Consider the following 22050-nt stretch of genomic DNA (forward strand, 5'->3'; position numbering starts at 1 on the left):
TATTAATTAGGTTAAAAATGGAGCACTATGTTTTTTTGACCTCATGTCTTCAAAGATCAGGGATTTAATTTTCAAAACATATTTGGGAAGATGAAGAGTTAAAAGTACAGGAAGATTGCAACCATTTCTCACATGATGTTAAGAAAATCCTTGGCAGGGATGCAGAAAGTGGGGGAGTGGGGAGTACCGCTCTTAGGAAATGATGATCAAAATTGAGGTCATGAATTATGATGCATGTGGGAGAAATAAGACAGGGAGAAAAAAAAAAAAAAAAATTGCTCCTTAGGAAGAAATCAATTTCTACATCCCTATTCATTGGTTTGCTAAAAATTCCCTTTTAGTTGATGCATTCTAAAAAGATTATACAGACTTAACAAATTTGTCATGATGCTTAAGAACTCCTGTATCTGGTGTCTGCTCTGGCCCTTTTCTAATTACAATGCTTACTTCTACATGCAATCCAAGTTAGGCCATCTTTATAATTAGACAATAATAACTGCGCACCATCTATTTTGAGGTCATTGTGTGAAATCGGAGGGTTTTGTTTTGGGCTGAGGTATTTTTCCGAGGGAGCGGTAGCTCCCGAGGAAAAATACCGACATTAAGAGCTACCAATCACAGAAGCGCGACGGCATCGCGTAGGCGTGTGCGTTGCCATAACGCGTAGCTTATACTGCGCACGCTGCATCAGAAGTCATTGTTGCACGTCCGAGTCATTGTGAGTTATTAATGACCTCGCAATTAGTGTGCGGTCAGGCAATCAATTACTTTTGATTGGATTACAGGCTTCGCGTATATTAATGAGGTTATGAATAGATTACAATAACTGCATCACATAAAAAAGATGTCTTTCAAAAAGATAATTGGTGTAAAAACTCAATTTAGTGTATCAATTTAGTGTAATGTCATGAAGTGTTCCAATACAAGTCCCTAAAATGTCCTCCATATTTACTGGCATCAAAAAGTCCTTTAGGAGTGTTGTATTCCAAAGCCACAGTCTTCTGTTTCTTCTTCACCTCCTTGGTAATTAACTGAAAGAAACAACAAATCAAACTTTCCTGTTAGGCAGGAATGCTGTTGCCATCAAATGTGTACGTTTAATATCCATATCTGGCTGACCCAAATTTTTGGAAATGACAATATTTCATTGAGGAAATCTTAGTAGAAACTTTCTTTCTTGGGGATATTTTTTACAGGACTGTTCACATAGCTGGACACAGTGAAACATAATGGTAAGTGTACCACACCAATGATGATTGGTAATCCCTGAAACCAATATCTCAATGTAAACTCTTTGATTATTAGGCCCTATAGTCCTGATTCTGTAAAGCATGCTTACTTCAAGATGATTAGATTACACAGAATTCTGTCTGCAAGCATATGCCTCTAAATAAGTGCTTTTTTGGACAAAAGGCAAGACACCCTCCACAAAAACACAACAATAGATTGGGCTTACAATAATACATGTTTGTAAAGCTGCCTGTATCAGTAATATAGTTACTCAAACTTTTAACTATGAATAAAAACATACCTCTTCTGTAGTAAGTTCAAGTTTCTCAGCAACATCAAATTCCACCTTTGGAAATGGTCTACCAATAAGCCCTGCTGCTGTAGCAACTCCAGGGTAGTAATGAGACTTGAGGGACTCAAGTTCCCAGAGGGAGCTCTCCATCGCATGACACTTAGCAGGATCTGGTTCGCTCATAACATAAGGATCACTGCTTACATCTGAAACAGACAAAACATAACAACTCACTTATTGATAGAGCAAACAAAGCAAAAACTCATTCATATTAATCCATTTTTATGACACTGTTGATAACAGAACTAAGAAAGAAGCCAAGTAAAGTTAGTAAACATAGCAGACACCAGAACTGGTACAAGAAATTCTGTACAAATCTGGCTTATTTACTGCAGGGGTGGGAACTGCATGTGGTAACAAATCTATGCATGCTCCTTTACAACTAAAATACGATCTGAATATTGGGGCTGGGATTATGCATGGATCTCAAACTACAAGACACCTAGAAGTGATGAAATAACAGGTGGGAAAAGAGGTAAACCTTGTCTAAGTCATCTAAGGCCATGTTATCTTATTCGCATATTTCGCATGATAAACATCATTGTCTGGGACACTGTTAATGCACTATCGATTAGCATAATGCTAAAGAATTGCACTTTTATATGCATGTGGACATGACAATGAGTAGAATATCTACACTAATAAATATAATTCATTTTGACCAACTTTTTTTATTTTTCTCACAGAGGCCTCAAAATAAATTGGATCTGGAGATCTGTGCTATGGTCAGTTGGGAACCCTAACAAAACAATTATTTATCCACGGCCTAAATGCACCACACAGAAGATGCAAAGAGACAACTTTGTTATTATGAGTCAATATTGGTCCGTTGTGCCATCTCTCTCTCTCTCTCTTTCATACCCACACTCACCCACTCCACACACCTACAACTACACAAACACTCCCAAATATTCACTAACCGTTTGGTCCATCAACATTATGAACTAGTATTTGACAGGTAGGATGACGCATGAGTAGATTACATATGAATGGAATCAACATCTCTAAAGCTGGTGGGGGCGCTGTCAAGGCAAGCCGTGATAACCTCTTGGCAAATGCTGCTACTAAATAAGCTGGTATATGCCTGAAAAGTAAAAAGATAACAACCATATAAACTCATCCCAAAAAGAAAGTATCCATTTTGATTTTGGTCCATAAGTCAAAGATGGGGTCTTAAATCAAGACCTACCCAAACTTATTGCGTACATTTTGATACCTCATTTGTCCAAATCAATGCAGAATTGATGACACAATGACCTTTTGAATGCACCTACCCAGGATATTAAAGTTGCAGTAATTCCTATTGATGTCGCTTTCCTGCCTCTCCTGATTCTTCATTAAGGTACACCATATCAGAGACGGACTAAGACTGTTCGACTTCACTTCATGTGTTTTATTGAATACAGATACTCTTTTACTCCTTCCTCAATGTTTTACCCTTCACACTTCACTGTCAATATCTGGTATGTCCTCCTGCTGTCCATCAATGACTGCCAGACATCTGCACATGCTCTCAGTAAAACAAAATGAATATTGAGTAGCAGGACCAAATCAATAGCAATTACTGCAACTTTTATAATTGAGGTGATTGCATTCAAATAGTCATTGTGTCATTAATCTCTCCATCGATTTTGACAAATGAGGTATCAAACTGTGTGACATAAATTTATCAGTAACATACTTTTGGTAGGTCTTGATTTAACACCCCTTCTTTGACTTATGGACCAAAATTAAACTGGATACTTTCTTTTTGGGATGAGTTTATAAGATTAGTGCAGTTCACTGAAAGCATGTAACATTGCAGACTAAATTTCAAATAAAAGGTTGTTTATCAGTTAAGAAAGTTAAAATGGAAAATAAAGAAAACTTTACTTGGTACTCACGTGGATGAAAGGAATAAGTCAGTTAGATGGAAGAATCTTGCCCTGTATTTGGCATGGAATGTGGACGGCTCAAGTAGACCATATAATTTCTTGTAGAATTCTGGATACTCTCTGAAATGTGAGAAACATTGAAGAGTGAATTTGTGTGTGTGGGTGTGGGGTGCAGGGGTACATTACAGCATTTGCACGTTACTGTACCACAGCTCATCTATGTTCCCTTTTCATGTGTTTCAGACATACATCCCCACTGCCTGGTACCATAGGTCTGCAGTTCTTGTCTGATGTTGTTTATCATTTGAGGGGTTTAATCCATGGAGCCAGCTTTTGACTTGTTCTGCCTCAACATCTATTGAAGTGCACAGTAAGTATTGTTATTATAACAAGTATACCAACTGCAGTTTATAAGCATATTCAGACACAGTTATATACACACAAAATCTGCCATTTTGGACCTTTTGTTATGTTGATTAAATGTTGATGCAGACATGCTTGTTTTGATAGCAATACACAAGGATTGCCGGCACAGATTGGTAGGGGTATCATATATCGACACTTTATATAGGTGGAAGACGGTCATCTCTTTGTGTCGTAAATTCTGACTATACATTATGTTTTGTCCTTTTGAAATTGACATACTTGATAATTGGAATACTTACAAGTTATACTGACTGATGAGTAGAAACAAACCATGCAGAGCCAAGAGACTAATAGCACCACCTGAAAAAAACACACATTAGATTCATTTAAAAAATGCTCATTTGTGGTACAATCTGGTCCATGGAGGGTAAAGAAGGCATTTTTTGACAATTAATTATTACCTTATACAAACATTAAGCTATCATACACTGATAACACCAAAGGTCTAGCATACTTGGGTTTTTCAAGTTCTGATGTTTAGTAATGTCTATATTTTCTTATGTATTTTACAAAGTCCTGCACAAAGTGGGTCAAGTTTTTTAATTTTGCCGGTTTTACCCCGACTGAATACTGCCCTCAACAGGCCTACATTTACACGAAGCCTTAATATTTATTATAAAACAAGATCACAAACCTGACTTGGTCTGGAAATCATTATCTACACAGAAAGTAGCTTGTCTTGTCCTGGAGTGTTTTATACTGAACATTATGCCAATGCTGTGGCACTGCTTAATCTCATCACACACACAACTTGGTGAAACTGATTAACCTTTACGTCACTTAGACCTAGGCAGTGCTTGAAATAAGGTGGGATCTCAGACCAAAGACTGATACACATTACTCATTGCTTTTACAAAAGCGACATCACTATACTCAGTTGAATAAAATTCAACTGCATCTAGCAACACTGATCTCACATTTTAACAACCCCCAGTTCAGTTCAGTTTTAGAAAACTTATTTCCCATCACATTTTTTAAAAAACTTTTTAATTGTGACACGATCTGGTCCATGGGGGCCAAAGGCGGCAAATTTGAGATAAAGGTAAAAATATAGAGTAAAAAACAATAAAATACATAAGAAAATAGACATCATTAACGTTCATAACTTTAGAACCAAGTATGCTAGACCTTTGGTGTTTTCAGTAAATGATAGCCTATTGTATGTGTAATGTGATAATTACAGTAACTCAATTTTCAAAAATGCCTCCTTTGGCCCCCATGGACCAGATCGTGTCACAATTATAATCATTGAGAGCTGTCATGGGGTAACCCCAGACTAGAAGACTCCAGACTCTGTATAGCTTTGCATGTAATGCAATTGGAAACTTCTTAACATCGGACTGTCATGCATGTAAACCAAATAATAAACCTCTGGCATTCTTGGCAATGGCCTGGAATCGCACAGTATTATTATTACCTTACAGCATGTGTGCCAGGCATGCGTAATTGACACAATGCATTATATGCAAATGGATATCCACAGATGCATGATGATAACACACTGAACAATACACAGATATTGCAGAGTCCCATGTCTCATAGTTGGGGGGGGGGTTAACACCCTAATTAGAGAGATTGCGATTTCCAAATGTAGCATTGAACGTACATGGAATCTATTCAAAATCCCGTCACAGGAGAGTGGTTTTGAATAGATTCCATGTATGTTTGATATGTATGTTTGAAAATCACAATCTTTCTATAATCTCTTATCTTATTATACCTATGTTATAAGATGCAGTGAGAAAGTCTGTCAGCAGCAATGGGTTAGTCATGTGTGGCATAACAGATTCATGAAGCATGATAAGTACTCGTTTATATACACTTGTAGACAATGGTAACCGCAGAAACTGTAACCAAGTATTGGTGAACACTCTTTTATGTTCCTGAAATAAATGATAACATACAAAATACAGTGATATGCAGAAATTATGGCATAGAGTTCAACCTCTCTTATCCGGACCTCTGGATCTCTCCGCTATCCCAGGGTCAATATTCAGCAAGAATCCAAGAATCCATTCTCGCAAAGATTCTCGTCAACAAAATGGCAAGAATCTAAATGGATTCTCGTAAATATTTCAATTTATCATACAAAGTTATATGGCGAGAATCCATAGATTCTTGCAAAATTCCACTGGGACAATCCAAAAGGATTCTCGCACTTGGTTGCCAATTTCTGACCCCGTATCCAGACATGTGACACCTAATTTCATGCTGTGAAGCATTAAAGAGGGTATATCTAAGTATACAGCTCTCTCTCTAAATGGGCTATTTCAGTTGAAATCCATACACCCCTATGGAAGACATGACTTTAATCTGCCACACAGGGGGTGTAGATTTCAAATGGAGTCAACCAACTTGAAATTCACACTCTCTGTAAAATGTCTTTTAGTGAGCCAGCTTATTCGTTATTTATTCAAAATTAATGGATATTGCAGTATAATCTTTCATGCTCACAGTGGGAGATCAATGTCACTTTAAAAATTCAATGAAGAATTACACATAATTCAGTTACAATACAGCTTTTGTACTAAATTCAAAGGAAAATGCTACACAAACAAAGAGCAAAAGTTCCTCTTTCCATATTAGATATTTTCAATTGACTTACTTTAAATGACTGCACTTTGTCTTGAGAAGATGGTGATTGACCTAAAAAGTTGTGAATATCATCCTCTGAGGTTGGCATGGTGATGAGTTCCAAGATGGACATGCAATTATTGCAGAAGGTAGCTACAGCAACCTAAGTATTAACAAATAAATGCTCATTAAGTATGTAATTATTTGACAAATAAAATCTGAAAATTTCATCAAAACTTATGTCTGTTTTCCTGTCTACTAGTCATAGCACAAATTCATGCAACTATTAACGGTCTGACAGAATTGTTGTTGTTCTGTATTCTGACAGAATTGTCGTCAATCTGACAAAATTGTAGTTGGTCTGACAGAAGTGTAGTTGGTCTGACAGAATTGTAGTTGGTCTGACAGAAGTATAGTTGGTCTGACATAATTACAGTTGGTCTGGCAGAAGTGTAGTTGGTCTGACAGAATTGTAGTTGGTCTGACAGAAGTATAGATGGTCTGACATAATTACAGTTAGTCTGGCAAAAGTGTAGTTGGTCTGACAGAATTGTAGTTGGTCTGACAGATGTATAGATGGTCTGACATAATTACAGTTGGTCTGGCAAAAGTGTAGTTGGTCTGGCAGAATTGTAGTTGGTCTGACATAATTGTAATTGATCTGGCAGAAGGGTAGTTGGTCTGACAGAATTATAGATGTCTGAGAGGAATTGTAGTTGGTCTGACAGAAGTGTAGTTGGTCTGACAGAATTGTAAATGTCTGAGAGGAATTGTAGTTGGTCTGACAGAAGTGTAGTTGGTCTGACAGAAGTATAGTTGGTCTGACATAATTGTAGTTGGTCTGACAGAAGTATAGTTGGTCTGACATAATTACAGTTGGTCTGGCAGAAGTGTAGTTGGTCTGACAGAATTGTAGTTGGTCTGACAGATGTATAGATGGTCTGACATAATTACAGTTGGTCTGGCAAAAGTGTAGTTGGTCTGACAGAATTGTAATTGATCTGGCAGAAGGGTAGTTGGTCTGACAGAATTGTAGATGTCTGAGAGGAATTGTAGTTGGTCTGACAGAAGTGTAGTTGGTCTGACAGAATTGTAGTTGTCTGAGAGGAATTGTAGTTGGTCTGACAGAAGTGTAGTTGGTCTGACAGAAGTGTAGTTGGTCTGACAGAAGTATAGTTGGTCTGACATAATTGTAGTTGGTCTGACAGAAGTGTAGTTGGTCTGACAGAATTGTAGTTGGTCTGACAGAAGTGCAGTTGGTCTGACAGAAGTGTAGTTGGTCTGACAGAATTGTAATTGGTCTGACAGAATTGTAGTTGGTCTGACAGAATTGTAGTTGGTCTGGTAGAAGTGTAGTTGGTCTGACAGAATTGTAAATGTCTGAGAGGAATTGTAGTTGGTCTGACAGAAGTGTAGTTGGTCTGACAGAAGTATAGTTGGTCTGACATAATTGTAGTTGGTCTGACAGAAGTGTAGTTGGTCTGACAGAATTGTAGTTGGTCTGACAGAAGTGCAGTTGGTCTGACAGAAGTGTAGTTGGTCTGACAGAATTGTAATTGGTCTGACAGAATTGTAGTTGGTCTGACAGAATTGTAGTTGGTCTGGCAGAAGGGTAGTTGGTCTGGCAAAATTGTAGTTGGTCTGACAGAATTGTAGTTGGTCTGACAGAATTGTAGTTGGTCTGGTAGAAGTGTAGTTGGTCTGGTAGAAGTGTAGTTGGTCTGACAGAATTGTACTTGGTCTGACAGAATTGTAGTTGGTCTGGTAGAAGTGTAGTTGGTCTGACAGAATTGTAGTTGGGCTGACAGAAGTGTAGTTGGTCTGACAGAAGTATAGTTGGTCTGACAGAATTGTAATTGGTCTGACAGAATTGTAGTTGGTCTGGCAGAATTGCCTTTGTCTGTCTCCAAGAACCATGCTGCATTCCTACCGTTATTATTTTCATATACAGTATGCACAGAGAACCTACTCACCTGTTCTCGTGACCTCTGTGACCCCATCTGATTAGCTAGCTGAATAAGTACCTCATATCTCACATCATCATACTCAAGGTACTCTTGAAATCGTCCAATCACAACACTCATATTTGAAGTCTTGGAAACCAGCTTATTTAGCACATTCTGTGAACATAATTTGTTGGAAAAACATCATAAATCTTACTTTAACATATAAAATGTGGCTATTAAGAAAAGTTCTTAAATAGTTCAATAGTCTTTAAAATTTGGTCTAAATTTTGGAATGACTGTATATCCCTTTAAAAAGAACCATTTACTCACTTGTAATATCATTGGTTGAAAATTATAGCTCTCTTTATCTTTCTTCCGTAATGGGTTCCTGCATTCCAATTGTAGTAATTTCATCAGAGTTGTAAGGGCCAGTTTCTATGAAAAGGAAAACATTTATATATAGAGAGTCAATCATTACTAAAGCCAGCGTTGTTCCAGTATGCGCTGAACATGCTCGGAGTGATGTGTACAACACAGCCATACATGGTGCAATAGCAACCCCTGTTCCCACATGCATCATTGCCTTAATTTTGATAGGCATTTCCCAAGAGCGTTTCTCTCCCACTTTCTGCATCCCTGCTTTTTACCCGCATCTGCTGCTTTTTATCAAGAATTAAAAATGTGTCAAACCTGATACAGATCTTGTCTTGTACCACTGTGTAGTGTAATAAAGCTATAAGAATACAGTCAGGGCTTGAAAAAAATGTTAATTTTGCAGGAAGCAATCTAAATTTCCCACAATTTATGGCATGTTTTTATATCACAATTTTCCTCCAAATACCAGAATTTCCCTCCAAACACCAAAATTTTCTGGGAATGAGCTTCTCAAATCCCCCACTTTTTCGAGCCATGAATACAATACCTGAATGTGCAGTGATTCAGATTCCAAGAGTCTGCTTAAGCACTTGATACAATCATGATACCTCTCCTGTAGCCAATACTTGTACTGATCTTCTGCCTCTGCATTATCCGTCTCAGTGCCATTCTTATGTTTTGTACCAGTTGTGAGCATCTTGTCTGATGACAAGAGATGGGAGAAGATTTTAAGGACAACCTTCATACTGGTCACTACCACTTTGTTCTCATCACTCTGCATTGGAACAAATAAAAAGAGAATATTAATTGTGAGAATCTGATGAAAGGACATTGGATTTGTAACTTGACGAGAAGAAGGAAGCCAGGAAGCGACAATAATGTTCAAATTCTAGAGGTGCCTGGTATCCATAGGCAGCAGAAGCGGGAGTGATGGGGGACACCCCTTCATCTCTGGCAAAACTCTTGAAATTGAAGACGACAATTACAAACAAGTATAGTGTAATAAGGAGTCAAAATTTAAGGCAGAGTTCTCAGTCGATGCTTGGCCATTCATTTTATTTCGAATTTAGACATAGGATGTAAGAACTCAGTCTTCAAATGTTACTCGAGAACTCTAGCTTCGAATTTGTACACGATACTTATGCATTCGATGCTAGAGTGTGTTAACTACTATCATTTTCCGGTTGGATAGTGGTGCAATTGTTTGCAACGGAGGTTATTTATCCTGTTAAAATTGAAATTTGGATGAAAGTTATTTCGATGAGTCAACTGTGATCTTTTGAGCAAGATTTTCCTAATATATTTAACAGTCTTAAAATTTTACTGAAGTGTAATTTTAGCAACGTTTTTGATGCGATCGCCTGTCATGATTGGTTGTGTTTACTCCTGAACTTCCATTGCTTAAGTTTACACGTTGTCATGCTTCAGCGAATCCGACTAGATTTTGAATGCAATGGTCTCTAGCCTAAAATGTGAAGCTATTGGTGAGCAAATTCTTGTCTAGACTTCTCAAGCAATGCAAATGAAAGTCATTTAATGACCAACAGATAAATGACTGACTATCATGTAAGACCAAATTCCAGTCTAGCTAGTCACAGTTCCAATAATTGAAACTCCCGGCTCTGACTGGAAGTGCTGTGTACATGTATGTGTCTATATGTGTTTAATGTGCATTCACATACATACTTAGCCGTCGGTACAAGAAATCGTTGCTCCATAAATGATTGCAAACTACACATTTGTACATGTGTAATCATTTTTCACCACAAAATATAAATCATGAAAAACACAGGTGAGCAATGTATGAATATGGAGAGGCCAAATTATTGTCAATATTAATATTTTGCGACATTTATAATGAAAACAAGTAACACAGGCATGCATGGCATGAGGCATCCTATATCATACATATTCTCATTATGATTGTATGATTATTGTTGACATTTTATGTTGCTAGTTGTAGTAACTACAAATTTCGAACGTTTGAGGACTTGTTCTCAAGTTGATACTCCCATAGGGTGCCTCCAGGGTTTTATTTTGGCAAGTTTGCATTAGAATATCTAGTAAAATACTCACTTTAGAAACCTGTGTCACCGATGTATGTCATCTATGATTGCTCAACTTATTCTAAGCATCAGCTTTTGTCCAAAGAAATATTTAAAAAGATGATTTTTGAGTGAGTTTTATGAGCAGCGAAAAGTCCAATCCACGACTATGTACATGTGAATATGGTGATGAATGCTCGCTAAATCGCGGCACCACATACACATAGCTGACCTTAGAACTCACGGTCAGAGCCGTGAGTTCCAATTATTGGAACTAGTATACTTGCTAACTTCAGAACAAGTCCTCAAACGTTCGAAATTTGTAGTTACTACAACTGAGCTAGTCTGTGATGACTATATTCATGAATCATGATATTATAATATTTGGAATTCTGAAACAACACTGAAAACTAAGAATATCCCCCTCTCACAGTATGCCGCAGCAATCAGTCATACCTAGAAAGGATAAAATTCAAATTGAGAAAATATTTTTATTACTTCCGTGGTCCGAGCTGTGCGCCAAGCGTAGACGAGCGTACACACAGAAGAAATAAACAATCACGCTGATTGGCTGATCAACGCACTTGACAACAAGCCGGTTGACCCATTGGTCTTCGGCGCGGCGCGCAGTAGGCGACCTTGTCACTTCTACGCGTCGCAATTCACCAGCGCGTACCCGGAAGTAATAAAAATTAACTTTAATCGTCACCACACAGGGTGACGAATTCGGAAGTGTGACAACAAATTTTTACATACGAACTCTTACCTGAAGCAGTTCCAGAATTTCGACTAAATTATTCGCTTGTTTTCGGTCATTTAAAAATTGTTCGCCCTTCTCTCGAATCCCCGTTACTTTCTCCATTCTATTTGTGCTGTAATTACTAATAATAAATCAGAGAAAAAAACACGCGTGCAAATTCGGGAATTTCGATTTCGCTAGCCACAGCTTGTCGCCAATTAAAGTCGCCAATTAGTGAAAAATATCTAGAAACTGGGAAGTGCTAGGAATAATTTAACATCTCTAAAAATGTAAATTTTATCCATTTGCATGATATCAAATCACTCGATGTTGCTCAATAAATATAAAATATGTTTGTTGCGGATCTATGTCTGGGATCTATGTGTTTGGCGTAAAGAAAATATCTAAAAATAGAATAAAATTAGGGAAGTTCGTGAAGGGTCAAAGTAAACAGAGCTGTAGTTAGCGGCTGTATAGGAAAATGACAAGATTTTAATCTTTCAGCAAAACAGATAATTGGGAAGTAAGACAGGTGTATTATTTCTCAGGACTGGTGACATTACAAGTAATTAACTTGACGTACATGTATTGCCAGAAACACGATCTCGGTAAACGGTTGAGGTAGTAAAAATAAAGTTTTTTGTCCAAGGTCATTTAACTTTTGAAGCTTAAACAATGCCTCAGCACGTACAAGTTACAGGCATTGATGAATTTCAATCAGTCATAGATCAACACAAAGACAAAGAAGCATATGTATTGTTTTGTGGAGGGAAGGATGACAGTGGAAAAAGTTGGTGTCCAGATTGTGTGGCTGGTATGTATCATTTGTATATTAATGCCTTTTTTGTCACTCATTTTTAAGTATACTACATCATTTACAATGATGTATACTCCCCCAGTCTTGAGGCCTGTATGTGCGGTTTTGCATGATTCGCAGGAATTTGTTCCACTTTTGCACTATATTTCATCAATTTAGCTTCAATATATGGCCATTTTAGCCACAAAATGTCAAATGAGCGAATTTACTCCCTTTGGCGCAATATTTTCATCAGTTTAGCGTCAATATGGGAAAAATGTTCACGGGCTTCGCGCACGTCGCCAAAAGGTGCTGGATTCACTCGGGGATTCACTATAATTCAAGATATTTTTTTCCAATGTTGAAAAGAAATCTGCGCCAGTGGAGGAAAGGCCACTCTCAACAAATTAAGCGAACAATTTTGATGTTAGTCAGATCAGATCATCTTGTTAAAGCAATTAATGTAAATTGATCTCAGTGTTAAAACCTGTTATATAAAATGCAGAACAGGAGTTGATCATTTTCAGTTGTCAAATTCCAGCTAACTTTCTCTAAAAAATACAGGTATTATTTAAGAATATATAGTTGATGTTGATAAAGTTATTCTCCTTTTCACTTTACAGCTGAGCCAGTAATAGATAAAGCAGTTTCAAAGCTTCCTGATGATGCTGTATTTATTTATTGTTCTGTTGGAGACAAACCATTGTAAGTAACCTCACAATTAGCTTTTTTGTTCCAAATAAATAGCAGTCTTTTCTTTCAAGAATTTAAAAATATTTAGTGGCAAAATCTAAAGAATGTTTTAAGAATTTTCATTTTTGTGCTGCTACCCTAAATGCCAACAAGAAACACCATGGTATTTTTTTAATTTCTAGAATTTAAACCTTCAAAATTATGCACATGTTATTGCCTGACTCTGAATCATTGGTATGTTATAGATATGCCTGGTCAAGCATCCTCACAGACCCGAACGTAGTGAGGGTGCTTGGTATATCCGCCATGTTTCAAAGTCATGGATGGCCAGCATAATGGCCCGCAAATTTAAGCTTTATGAGAAGCCTATTTCAGTTGCAAAATGAGAACACAGAGTGGCTTATCTTTAACCCACATTCTCAATCTCTCATGCCAGAGGTTAAAATAAAACGATCCCTAACTAATTATCAAAAGATCGTAAATTTAATTTCTTGAAACATGCCGGCGAAACGATTTGTTTACAAGTAACAATCCTTGTTCCGACACCGATACCGTTCATTCGGCTTCATTCAGCAAACCACGTGATCACTCAGGTGAACTAGGATTGGACGATCGATTGCGTTAAATTTTATCCAGGTTACCGGGCCATGCTAATGGCGATACTTGCGTCTTGAAAATATTTTTCAACCACGTTGCAAAATTATCGGAAATACACCATCAAGGCGACTCGATCGGTAAGCATCATTGAAACTAAGCAATATTTAGTATTTCTTCTTTTGATTTTTTCGATAAAATTGTAGTTTACAGTTTTGATTAGTTTGATGAGAGTGGATTTAAAAACCAGTCCACTAGTAGACGTTGTAATTGACAGTTTGACAGTTCCGCCGGAGGATAATGTGAATCCATAAGATGTGGCGATCAACTTCACGATTAAAATCTTTCCTTTGGGGCGATTTCCATTTCTTGCTATCATTTAACGCCTCAAAGCATCAATACTAAAGATAGGCTATCAGTCGCTTGTGCAGATATATGTTAACATTGGATTCAATTTCTTGTTTATTGTTCACTGTATGGAAAAGCCTGTTCTGTTGTATCTTGTATTGGTAGTATTTCCCACGTATATGTTATAGACTGTATCACATATGTATGCATGATAATACCATGTGTTTTTATGTTGTTGACTCATCAGCTGGAAGAATAAAGACAATGCATTCCGGACAAATTCTACCCTCAAGTTAACAGGAGTGCCAACACTCATTAAATGGGGAACAGTAAGTAATACACACATCCCACACTGACATAATTATGCATATTACATACACCCCATGGCAGTGGCGGCACCACAGAGGGGGGGGCAAATGCCCCCAGTCAGAAAAAACCCAAAATTATGAAAATTTCCACTTTTTGCGGTAATTTTGCGCAAAATTGGTTGATTTTGCCCCCCCTGAAATTCCCTTTGCCCCCCCAACGCCCCCCCCCCCCCCGAAAAATATTCCTGGCGCCGCCACTACCCCATGGGCAGATCCAGGGACCCCTAAAAGGGAAGACTAAGAGAGAAGTAAATTACTTTGGACCTGTTTTTTTTTAACCCCCTTATTTGTCTTTGAGATATGGATGGATTCATGCTTGTACACCCCAACAAACATGTAAAACTCACATACACAATGTATCACTGCCTTTCTGAGATTCCAGGCTTGACATAAATACCTGGAAGAAAAGTCTCTTGTTTCCTCTGAAGAATAGATTGGAAGTCATATCAACATGAATAATAAACAAACACACAAAAACATTGACACCCTTACTCAAACAGATGAGTAAAATGCAAAAAGGTACATACATGTATAGGTTTGTCTAACTTGTGCTTTTCTTATCCATCTATTTCAGGCAAAACGACTAGTTGAAGAAGATTGCCAGAAGTCTGATCTGGTTGACATGCTTTTTGAAGAAGATTGAGAGACAGAAGACATAAGGGGCTGTGCAATTATTATGAGTCCAGGGGGTAAAATGTCCAAACGGCATGCCAAAAAATCCTTGCCCCCTCTCGGCCGGCCAGAAATTGCTTCCCCCATCTTGGCCTGCCAAACAATCTTTGCCTTCCCTTATGCACATGCCAAATTTTTAGGATCCCAATTTACTAACTGTAAATGTCTAGTATTTGGAGTGCAGTGAGCAGGAAAAATGTGCACATTAAGCATTTCTGTACTGTTTTCCTTGAATATGTGCCAAAATTGTTGCCCCCCCCATTTAAGCTGGCCAAAAAAATTCTTGCCCCTAATTTTATCCTCCCAGGGCTCATAATTATTGCACAGCTCCTAACACATGATGCAATTTTAATACCATGTTATTATTTTCACAAGCTCATGAATTTCATACAGGGCTTCTGAAAGTCTAAAATGTTAAGGAGATGGACATTGAACAAGATCTCAAGGAGGCCTATATCTATGTGTTCAAAGGGAAATCTAATTTCTATTGGAAATTATTTTACCCAAAATTAATGAAAATTAGCACTTGCTTGCATGTAATGCAAAAGAGCCAATGGAACTTGGATATTGTACTCTGTAAGTGCTTAGTTCATTTTAAATTATTGGGCAAATTATGGCAAAAAATAAATAACTAAATACACCTAGATGTTTTTTACGCATCGAAGCATTGAGGTATAGGACCTATATTTTAGGTCGCAGGAAAGTGTACTATTGCATGATGTACCTCTCTGTTTGAAGGACATTTTGTGCAACTTTTATGAAAAACAAAACACTACAAGCTCTAAACTGAAGGAAAACTGAAAGGTAATACTATTTAGTTCCCTCAATGACCATCCTCTCCATAGACTTACATGTAAACCCTGATGTAAAAGATCATTTTACAAACATGCCCACAAATTAAACAGGTAGGTGGTTTGTTTTTTGCAAAAATTGCACATTGAGTTTTTCAAACATGGATGTTTGTCATTCAATTGCACATTGAGTTTTTCAAACATGGATGTTTGTCATTCAGTTTTTCACTTAAGCCTGTCATGCCGTTGTTAACTTTATATCGACATGGGTTCCATTTCACTAAACTTTAAGAAGTTTCATAAGTTTTGAAATCGTTCGTAACCTACGACGAGTCGTAAGTTCTATTTCACTAAACTCATTTACGAACGGTACCTTTCGTAAGTAATAGGGATTTACTACAGAGACCCTTCGTAAAGTTGCATTTAGTATTGGGTATTCGTAACTTTACGAATGGTTACTTGAGATACGAAGGGTTAAAAGTTTAGTGAAATGGACCCCGGTCCTTGGAAGTATAAAATTTGTGCTTTGAATTATATAATATAAGGTGAAAAGAATAAAAGTTGACTTTCTCAGAATATGGATGTACAAGAACCATTATTGGGGTGGGGGGTGTGTGTGTGGGGGGGGTACATACATTTTTTCACTAACATGGTCATGTAAATCAATGAGAATTTTGCCATAAAGGGGCCCAGATTAAAAGTTCCCTGCTGATAATGTGAGCGAACGTTACCTTCACCCTAAAGATAGTGAATACCCCTACTCCACTAAAAGACCTTTCTACTGCTCCTAGCATTTTAGTCATTTTTTGTACATAGCAGTTTCTGCTTTGGAAAGTTGTCCTTATATACAAGTCATGTCATCCTTTGGATCATAAGTGATCACTGCATTAAATACCCAGAGGTTGTGGTACCTCAGAAGATCAAGTTAAGTAAAAACATTCACTAGGCCTGCAGAGTGTTGCAACATTATTTTGAATAAAATGTAGCCCTAGTCCGTACATCATACAAAGTTGTGTGGGGGAGTGTCGATATTCTGAAGGACCGTTATTCCGAAGGGTAATTACTTCGAATTTACAACAAGGCTCATTATTCTGAAGGGTCATTACTCTGAAGGTTCATTATTCCGAAGGTTCACAACTCTGAATTTACAACAAGGCTCATTATTCTAAAGGATCATTACTCCGAAGGGTCGTTATTCCAAAGGGTCGTTATTCCGAAGGGTCATTACTCCAAATTTAAAACAAGGCTCGTTAATCTGAATTTGAAATGAGGCTCGTTATTCTGAATATAAAATAAGGCTCGTTATTCTGAAGGATTATTACTCCAAATTTAAAACAAGGCTTGTTATTCCGAAGGATCATTACTCGAAATTTAAAATGAGGCTTGTTATTCCGAAGGGTCATTACTCCGAATTTACATTTAGGTTCGTAATTCCGAAGGGTCATTATTCCGAATTTTGGAATAATGGTCGTTCGGAATAACGACCCTTGACATGAATTCAGAGTAATGGCCCTGCGGAATAATGACGCTTTGTAAAAAGAAAATGTCGCAAGACGCCGTAATTTGCTCGATTTTGGTACCCGGTGTCTATTAAGCTCATGCATTGACTTACACGGTGAATGTTAAAATTGAAATATCTCAAGAACGGGATACAGTATGATGCTGAAACAAACTTTGAAACAAAGCCATTAGATTTCTCTCTCTGTCGGGTTTAATTTGGTGTTTGTTGAATTCGTGTGTTTTTGCTATCAACTGCCGATAGCTCAAATTTCAATGCGTAGTTGGCTGTCGTTTTTGTCTGCTGAACGAGATAAGGAGGCACACCAACATAAAATTTCGCGATCAAAATGTGCAACCCGTACATAGTCCCCGTAAAACGTTGAAATTGAGCTTATTTGTATCATTATTTTCAGCCAATGTGTGTCTGAGATACGTTTCTTTGATGCTATATTAAACCTGGGATGGTTTTTATGAAATTATGTGTAGGAAAAAACTGATTTCCAATCTGTTCTGGCGGACCGTATCGCACAAATCATGTATCAATGTAAAATCTCAATTTGAGTTTTCAACAGCTTAGAAATCACGGCATGGGGTAAAAATGTCAAATTGAAGATAGCTCAAATAAAATAATGTTTTAATTTTTGTCTGCTGAGCACAGAATTCCATAGAACTGTGTGCTCCTGATTAAGATATAATATATTGATATTATAGAATAGAATCAGGCCTACTGGTGCTATGATATCGACTGAAGATCAAAGTGAAATATCAAGTAGTGAAGATTTCCTTTAAACATGTTTATTTTCTGCTTGCTTTAAAAACGTTTATTTTTGACCGTCATAATTATTGGAAATTTCTTTGTCTTCAGTAGACAGCACCGCTTTAAAATAAAGCTACCTCGTTGAGGAGACAAAAATCCATGTGACATCCATTTAATTTCAGTTAGGCCTATCTTCAATAGATAGTAAAAACACATGGATGTAACAAAATTATAGGCCTACCCAAAGAAAATATCGCAACACTTAAGAAATTTTAATTTGATCTTTTGAAGATAGCACCACTATCACAACAGTAAAAACATCGATTATTTTGTTAGGTCTATATAGAGATTAACAAAATGCATTAAATTTGAGCTATCTTCAGAAGATAGCAAAAGTGCATGAATTCAAAATATGTTAGGAAAAGGTTTGCTGTTGGCCCTAAACATGTTTTATGAGCAGAAATATATTGATTGATATAAACAAAATGCTGTCTTACACAGTTTTTAATTAATAATATTCTGACATGGGATTGTGAACAAAAGTTTTTCGGCATTTGGTCAATGTTATTGTTTTGTTTCTCATGCTGGTTTTGCCACATACTGCAAATTGATCGAATGGCGCGAGCGATTGCGTAAAAAAACAACGCGCGACTTTGGTGCCACGCGTATTGCTCGCATCTGCTTTACGCTTTGTATGACGTACGGACTAGGCCTGAATCATTTTCAAAATAATGTCGCAACAACACTCTGCAGGCCGAACTGCTTGAATGTTTTTACCCAACTTGAACTCCAGAAGATAGCACAAGTGGAGACCAAAATTACACATCAATTTAATTTAAGCTATATTCAGAAGATAGTAAAAACACGAATTTTATATCATGATTTTTAAGGGGCGCAACACTAAATCACTACGCATTTTATGTAAGAACGAAATTCGGCTAATATAGTCCATAGTGAATAGAAGATTGTAGCGACCATATCTACCGACATGTTCACTTTAAATCACTCAAAATCGGCTCATATGAATTCGACAAGTGTCTTCAATGATAAGATGCAGAAAAAACCGGACATTTAATCTCAAAAGCAATTCTCTGTGGCGGATGAAGACAACTTCCGATTTTGAAATGTGAGTGGTGAATTTAGTATATTTTTAGGCCATATTTTTGCACCGCGAAATAGCGAAAAAGTCAACGGTCATCGATATATGCCGACAAAAGTTTTAGAATCTACAGAAACACAGCTTTAATTTGATACCAAATTTATTTTGCCAAGTATTGCAGGGACGCCAGGAATGGCGCTCGAAGTAGGCCGAAATCACACGTTATCCTATGGGACGCTTATTTAGTGTTGCGCCCCTTGTAACGGCCGTCGCTATGAACGCGTTCTTTTTACATTCTTCGCGCAAAATAAGAAATGCGTTTCATGAAATGTGTTCTATTTCAATCATGATGATAAACAAGTATTACAAAAAGTCACCCTGATGAATTATTATTGGGAAAAACGCTTTATTGGCCTAGCAGGCGCCTTCAAAGTCTAGAAATTGTACCCAAAAATCTTCAAAAGGCTCAAAACCGGGTTTTAAAGTTAATAGACATTGTTAATCTGCATGAAGCCGTTTTGCTGCATATTCAGTAGGCCTATGCAAAAAGATCATAATAGTTACTACTGAAACAGGGGGGGGGGGGTGTTTATACTTTACACTCATTAACAAGTGCTTTCCAAAACAAAATGGCAAGACAGAAAATCTAGAAAAGAAATTAAACTTGGTTCAAAGACGTGCTTAAATTGTTGTCTGTCACCAGTTTAGTGAGTTTTGTACAAACTCTCGCATATTGGAGGAAAAGTCGAAATATGCGATTTTCCGCGTTTCGGCACTGATCTTTAAAACACCATTTCTCTTGAACGAAATGTCGCAGAGACATGAAATCTTCGGTGTTGAGCTACAAATTTTCTCTAGTTCAATTAACAAGTGACAAATGTGGATTTTGAAAACTTTTAAATGCTTGTAACGGCCGTCGCTATGAACGCGTTCTTTTTACATTCTTCGCGCAAAATAAGAAATGCGTTTCATGAAATGTGTTCTATTTCAACCATGATGATAAACAAGTATTACAAAAAGTCACCCTGATGAATTATTATTGGGAAAAACGCTTTATTGGCCTAGCAGGCGCCTTCAAAGTCTAGAAATTGTACCCAAAAATCTTCAAAAGGCTCAAAACCGGGTTTTAAAGTTAATAGACATTGTTAATCTGCATGAAGCCGTTTTGCTGCATATTCAGTAGGCCTATGCAAAAAGATCATAATTGTTACTACTGAAACAGGGGGGGGGGGGTGTTTATACTTTACACTCATTAACAAGTGCTTTCCAAAACAAAATGGCAAGACAGAAAATCTAGAAAAGAAATTAAACTTGGTTCAAAGACGTGCTTAAATTGTTGTCTGTCACCAGTTTAGTGAGTTTTGTACAAACTCTCGCATATTGGAGGAAAAGTCGAAATATGCGATTTTCCGCGTTTCGGCACTGATCTTTAAAACACCATTTCTCTTGAACGAAATGTCGCAGAGACATGAAATCTTCGGTGTTGAGCTACACATTTTCTCTAGTTCAATTAACAAGTGACAAATGTGGATTTTGAAAACTTTTAAATGCTTGTAACGGCCGTCGCTATGAACGCGTTCTTTTTACATTCTTCGCGCAAAATAAGAAATGCGTTTCATGAAATGTGTTCTATTTCAACCATGATGATAAACAAGTATTACAAAAAGTCACCCTGATGAATTATTATTGGGAAAAACGCTTTATTGGCCTAGCAGGCGCCTTCAAAGTCTAGAAATTGTACCCAAAAATCTTCAAAAAGGCTCAAAACCGGGTTTTAAAGTTAATAGACATTGTTAATCTGCATGAAGCCGTTTTGCTGCATATTCAGTAGGCCTAGGCAAAAAGATCATAATTGTTACTACTGAAACAGGGGGGGGGGTGTTTATACTTTACACTCATTAACAAGTGCTTTCCAAAACAAAATGGCAAGACAGAAAATCTAGAAAAGAAATTAAACTTGGTTCAAAGACGTGCTTAAATTGTTGTCTGTCACCAGTTTAGTGAGTTTTGTACAAACTCTCGCATATTGGAGGAAAAGTCGAAATATGCGATTTTCCGCGTTTCGGCACTGATCTTTAAAACACCATTTCTTTTGAACGAAATGTCGCAGAGACATGAAATCTTCGGTGTTGAGCTACACATTTTCTCTAGTTCAATTAACAAGTGACAAATGTGGATTTTGAAAACTTTTAAATGCTTGTAACGGCCGTCGCTATGAACGCGTTCTTTTTACATTCTTCGCGCAAAATAAGAAATGCGTTTCATGAAATGTGTTCTATTTCAACCATGATGATAAACAAGTATTACAAAAAGTCACCCTGATGAATTATTATTGGGAAAAACGCTTTATTGGCCTAGCAGGCGCCTTCAAAGTCTAGAAATTGTACCCAAAAATCTTCAAAAAGGCTCAAAACCGGGTTTTAAAGTTAATAGACATTGTTAATCTGCATGAAGCCGTTTTGCTGCATATTCAGTAAAAAAAAAAAAAAAGATCATAATTGTTACTACTGAAACAGGGGGGTGTTTATACTTTACACTCATTAACAAGTGCTTTCCAAAACAAAATGGCAAGACAGAAAATCTAGAAAAGAAATTAAACTTGGTTCAAAGACGTGCTTAAATTGTTGTCTGTCACCAGTTTAGTGAGTTTTGTACAAACTCTCGCATATTGGAGGAAAAGTCGAAATATGCGATTTTCCGCGTTTCGGCACTGATCTTTAAAACACCATTTCTCTTGAACGAAATGTCGCAGAGACATGAAATCTTCGGTGTTGAGCTACAAATTTTCTCTAGTTCAATTAACAAGTGACAAATGTGGATTTTGAAAACTTTTAATGGGGGCGCAACACTAAATCACTACGCATTTTATGT

General features: G+C 37.2%; 2 protein-coding genes across 2 annotated transcripts; one reads left to right on the plus strand and one right to left on the minus strand.

Annotated features, from left to right (window-relative positions):
* Positions 1–835: 835 nt before the first annotated feature.
* On the minus strand, positions 836–11779 carry LOC140155925 (nucleolar complex protein 4 homolog A-like). Its single transcript, XM_072178944.1, has 11 exons — positions 11589–11779; positions 9325–9552; positions 8733–8837; positions 8430–8576; positions 6488–6619; positions 5603–5765; positions 4122–4182; positions 3466–3576; positions 2503–2666; positions 1532–1728; positions 836–1031 (listed from the first exon to the last, which is right to left on the minus strand). Exons 1-11 carry the CDS (start codon positions 11682–11684, stop codon positions 906–908), a joined length of 1530 nt encoding a protein of 509 aa, XP_072035045.1. The 5' UTR covers positions 11685–11779; the 3' UTR covers positions 836–905.
* Positions 11780–12199: 420 nt separating this feature from the next.
* On the plus strand, positions 12200–16399 carry LOC140155926 (thioredoxin domain-containing protein 17-like). Its single transcript, XM_072178945.1, has 4 exons — positions 12200–12375; positions 12981–13062; positions 14240–14321; positions 14935–16399. The coding sequence occupies exons 1-4, from the start codon at positions 12237–12239 to the stop codon at positions 15001–15003; spliced, it is 372 nt and encodes a 123-aa protein (XP_072035046.1). The 5' UTR covers positions 12200–12236; the 3' UTR covers positions 15004–16399.
* The last annotated feature ends 5651 nt before the right edge of the window (positions 16400–22050 follow it).

This window comes from Amphiura filiformis, chromosome 6 (assembly GCF_039555335.1).
Source record: "Amphiura filiformis chromosome 6, Afil_fr2py, whole genome shotgun sequence".
Classification (NCBI taxonomy): Eukaryota; Metazoa; Echinodermata; class Ophiuroidea; order Amphilepidida; family Amphiuridae; genus Amphiura; species Amphiura filiformis.

Excerpts from the sequence above, each read along its gene's own strand:
- LOC140155925 (XM_072178944.1), bottom strand. The coding sequence starts at position 11,684 with ATGGAGAAAGTAACGGGGATTCGAGAGAAGGGCGAACAATTTTTAAAT. Across the intron at positions 8,577-8,732 it reads TTCAACCAATGATATTACAA|AATGTGCTAAATAAGCTGGT; the intron begins GTGAGTAAATGG and ends TTATGTTCACAG. Across the intron at positions 4,183-5,602 it reads CACTGCATCTTATAACATAG|GTGGTGCTATTAGTCTCTTG; the intron begins GTATAATAAGAT and ends TGTTTTTTTCAG.
- LOC140155926 (XM_072178945.1), top strand. The coding sequence starts at position 12,237 with ATGCCTCAGCACGTACAAGTTACAGGCATTGATGAATTTCAATCAGTC. Across the intron at positions 13,063-14,239 it reads TCTGTTGGAGACAAACCATT|CTGGAAGAATAAAGACAATG; the intron begins GTAAGTAACCTC and ends TTGACTCATCAG. Across the intron at positions 14,322-14,934 it reads CACTCATTAAATGGGGAACA|GCAAAACGACTAGTTGAAGA; the intron begins GTAAGTAATACA and ends CATCTATTTCAG.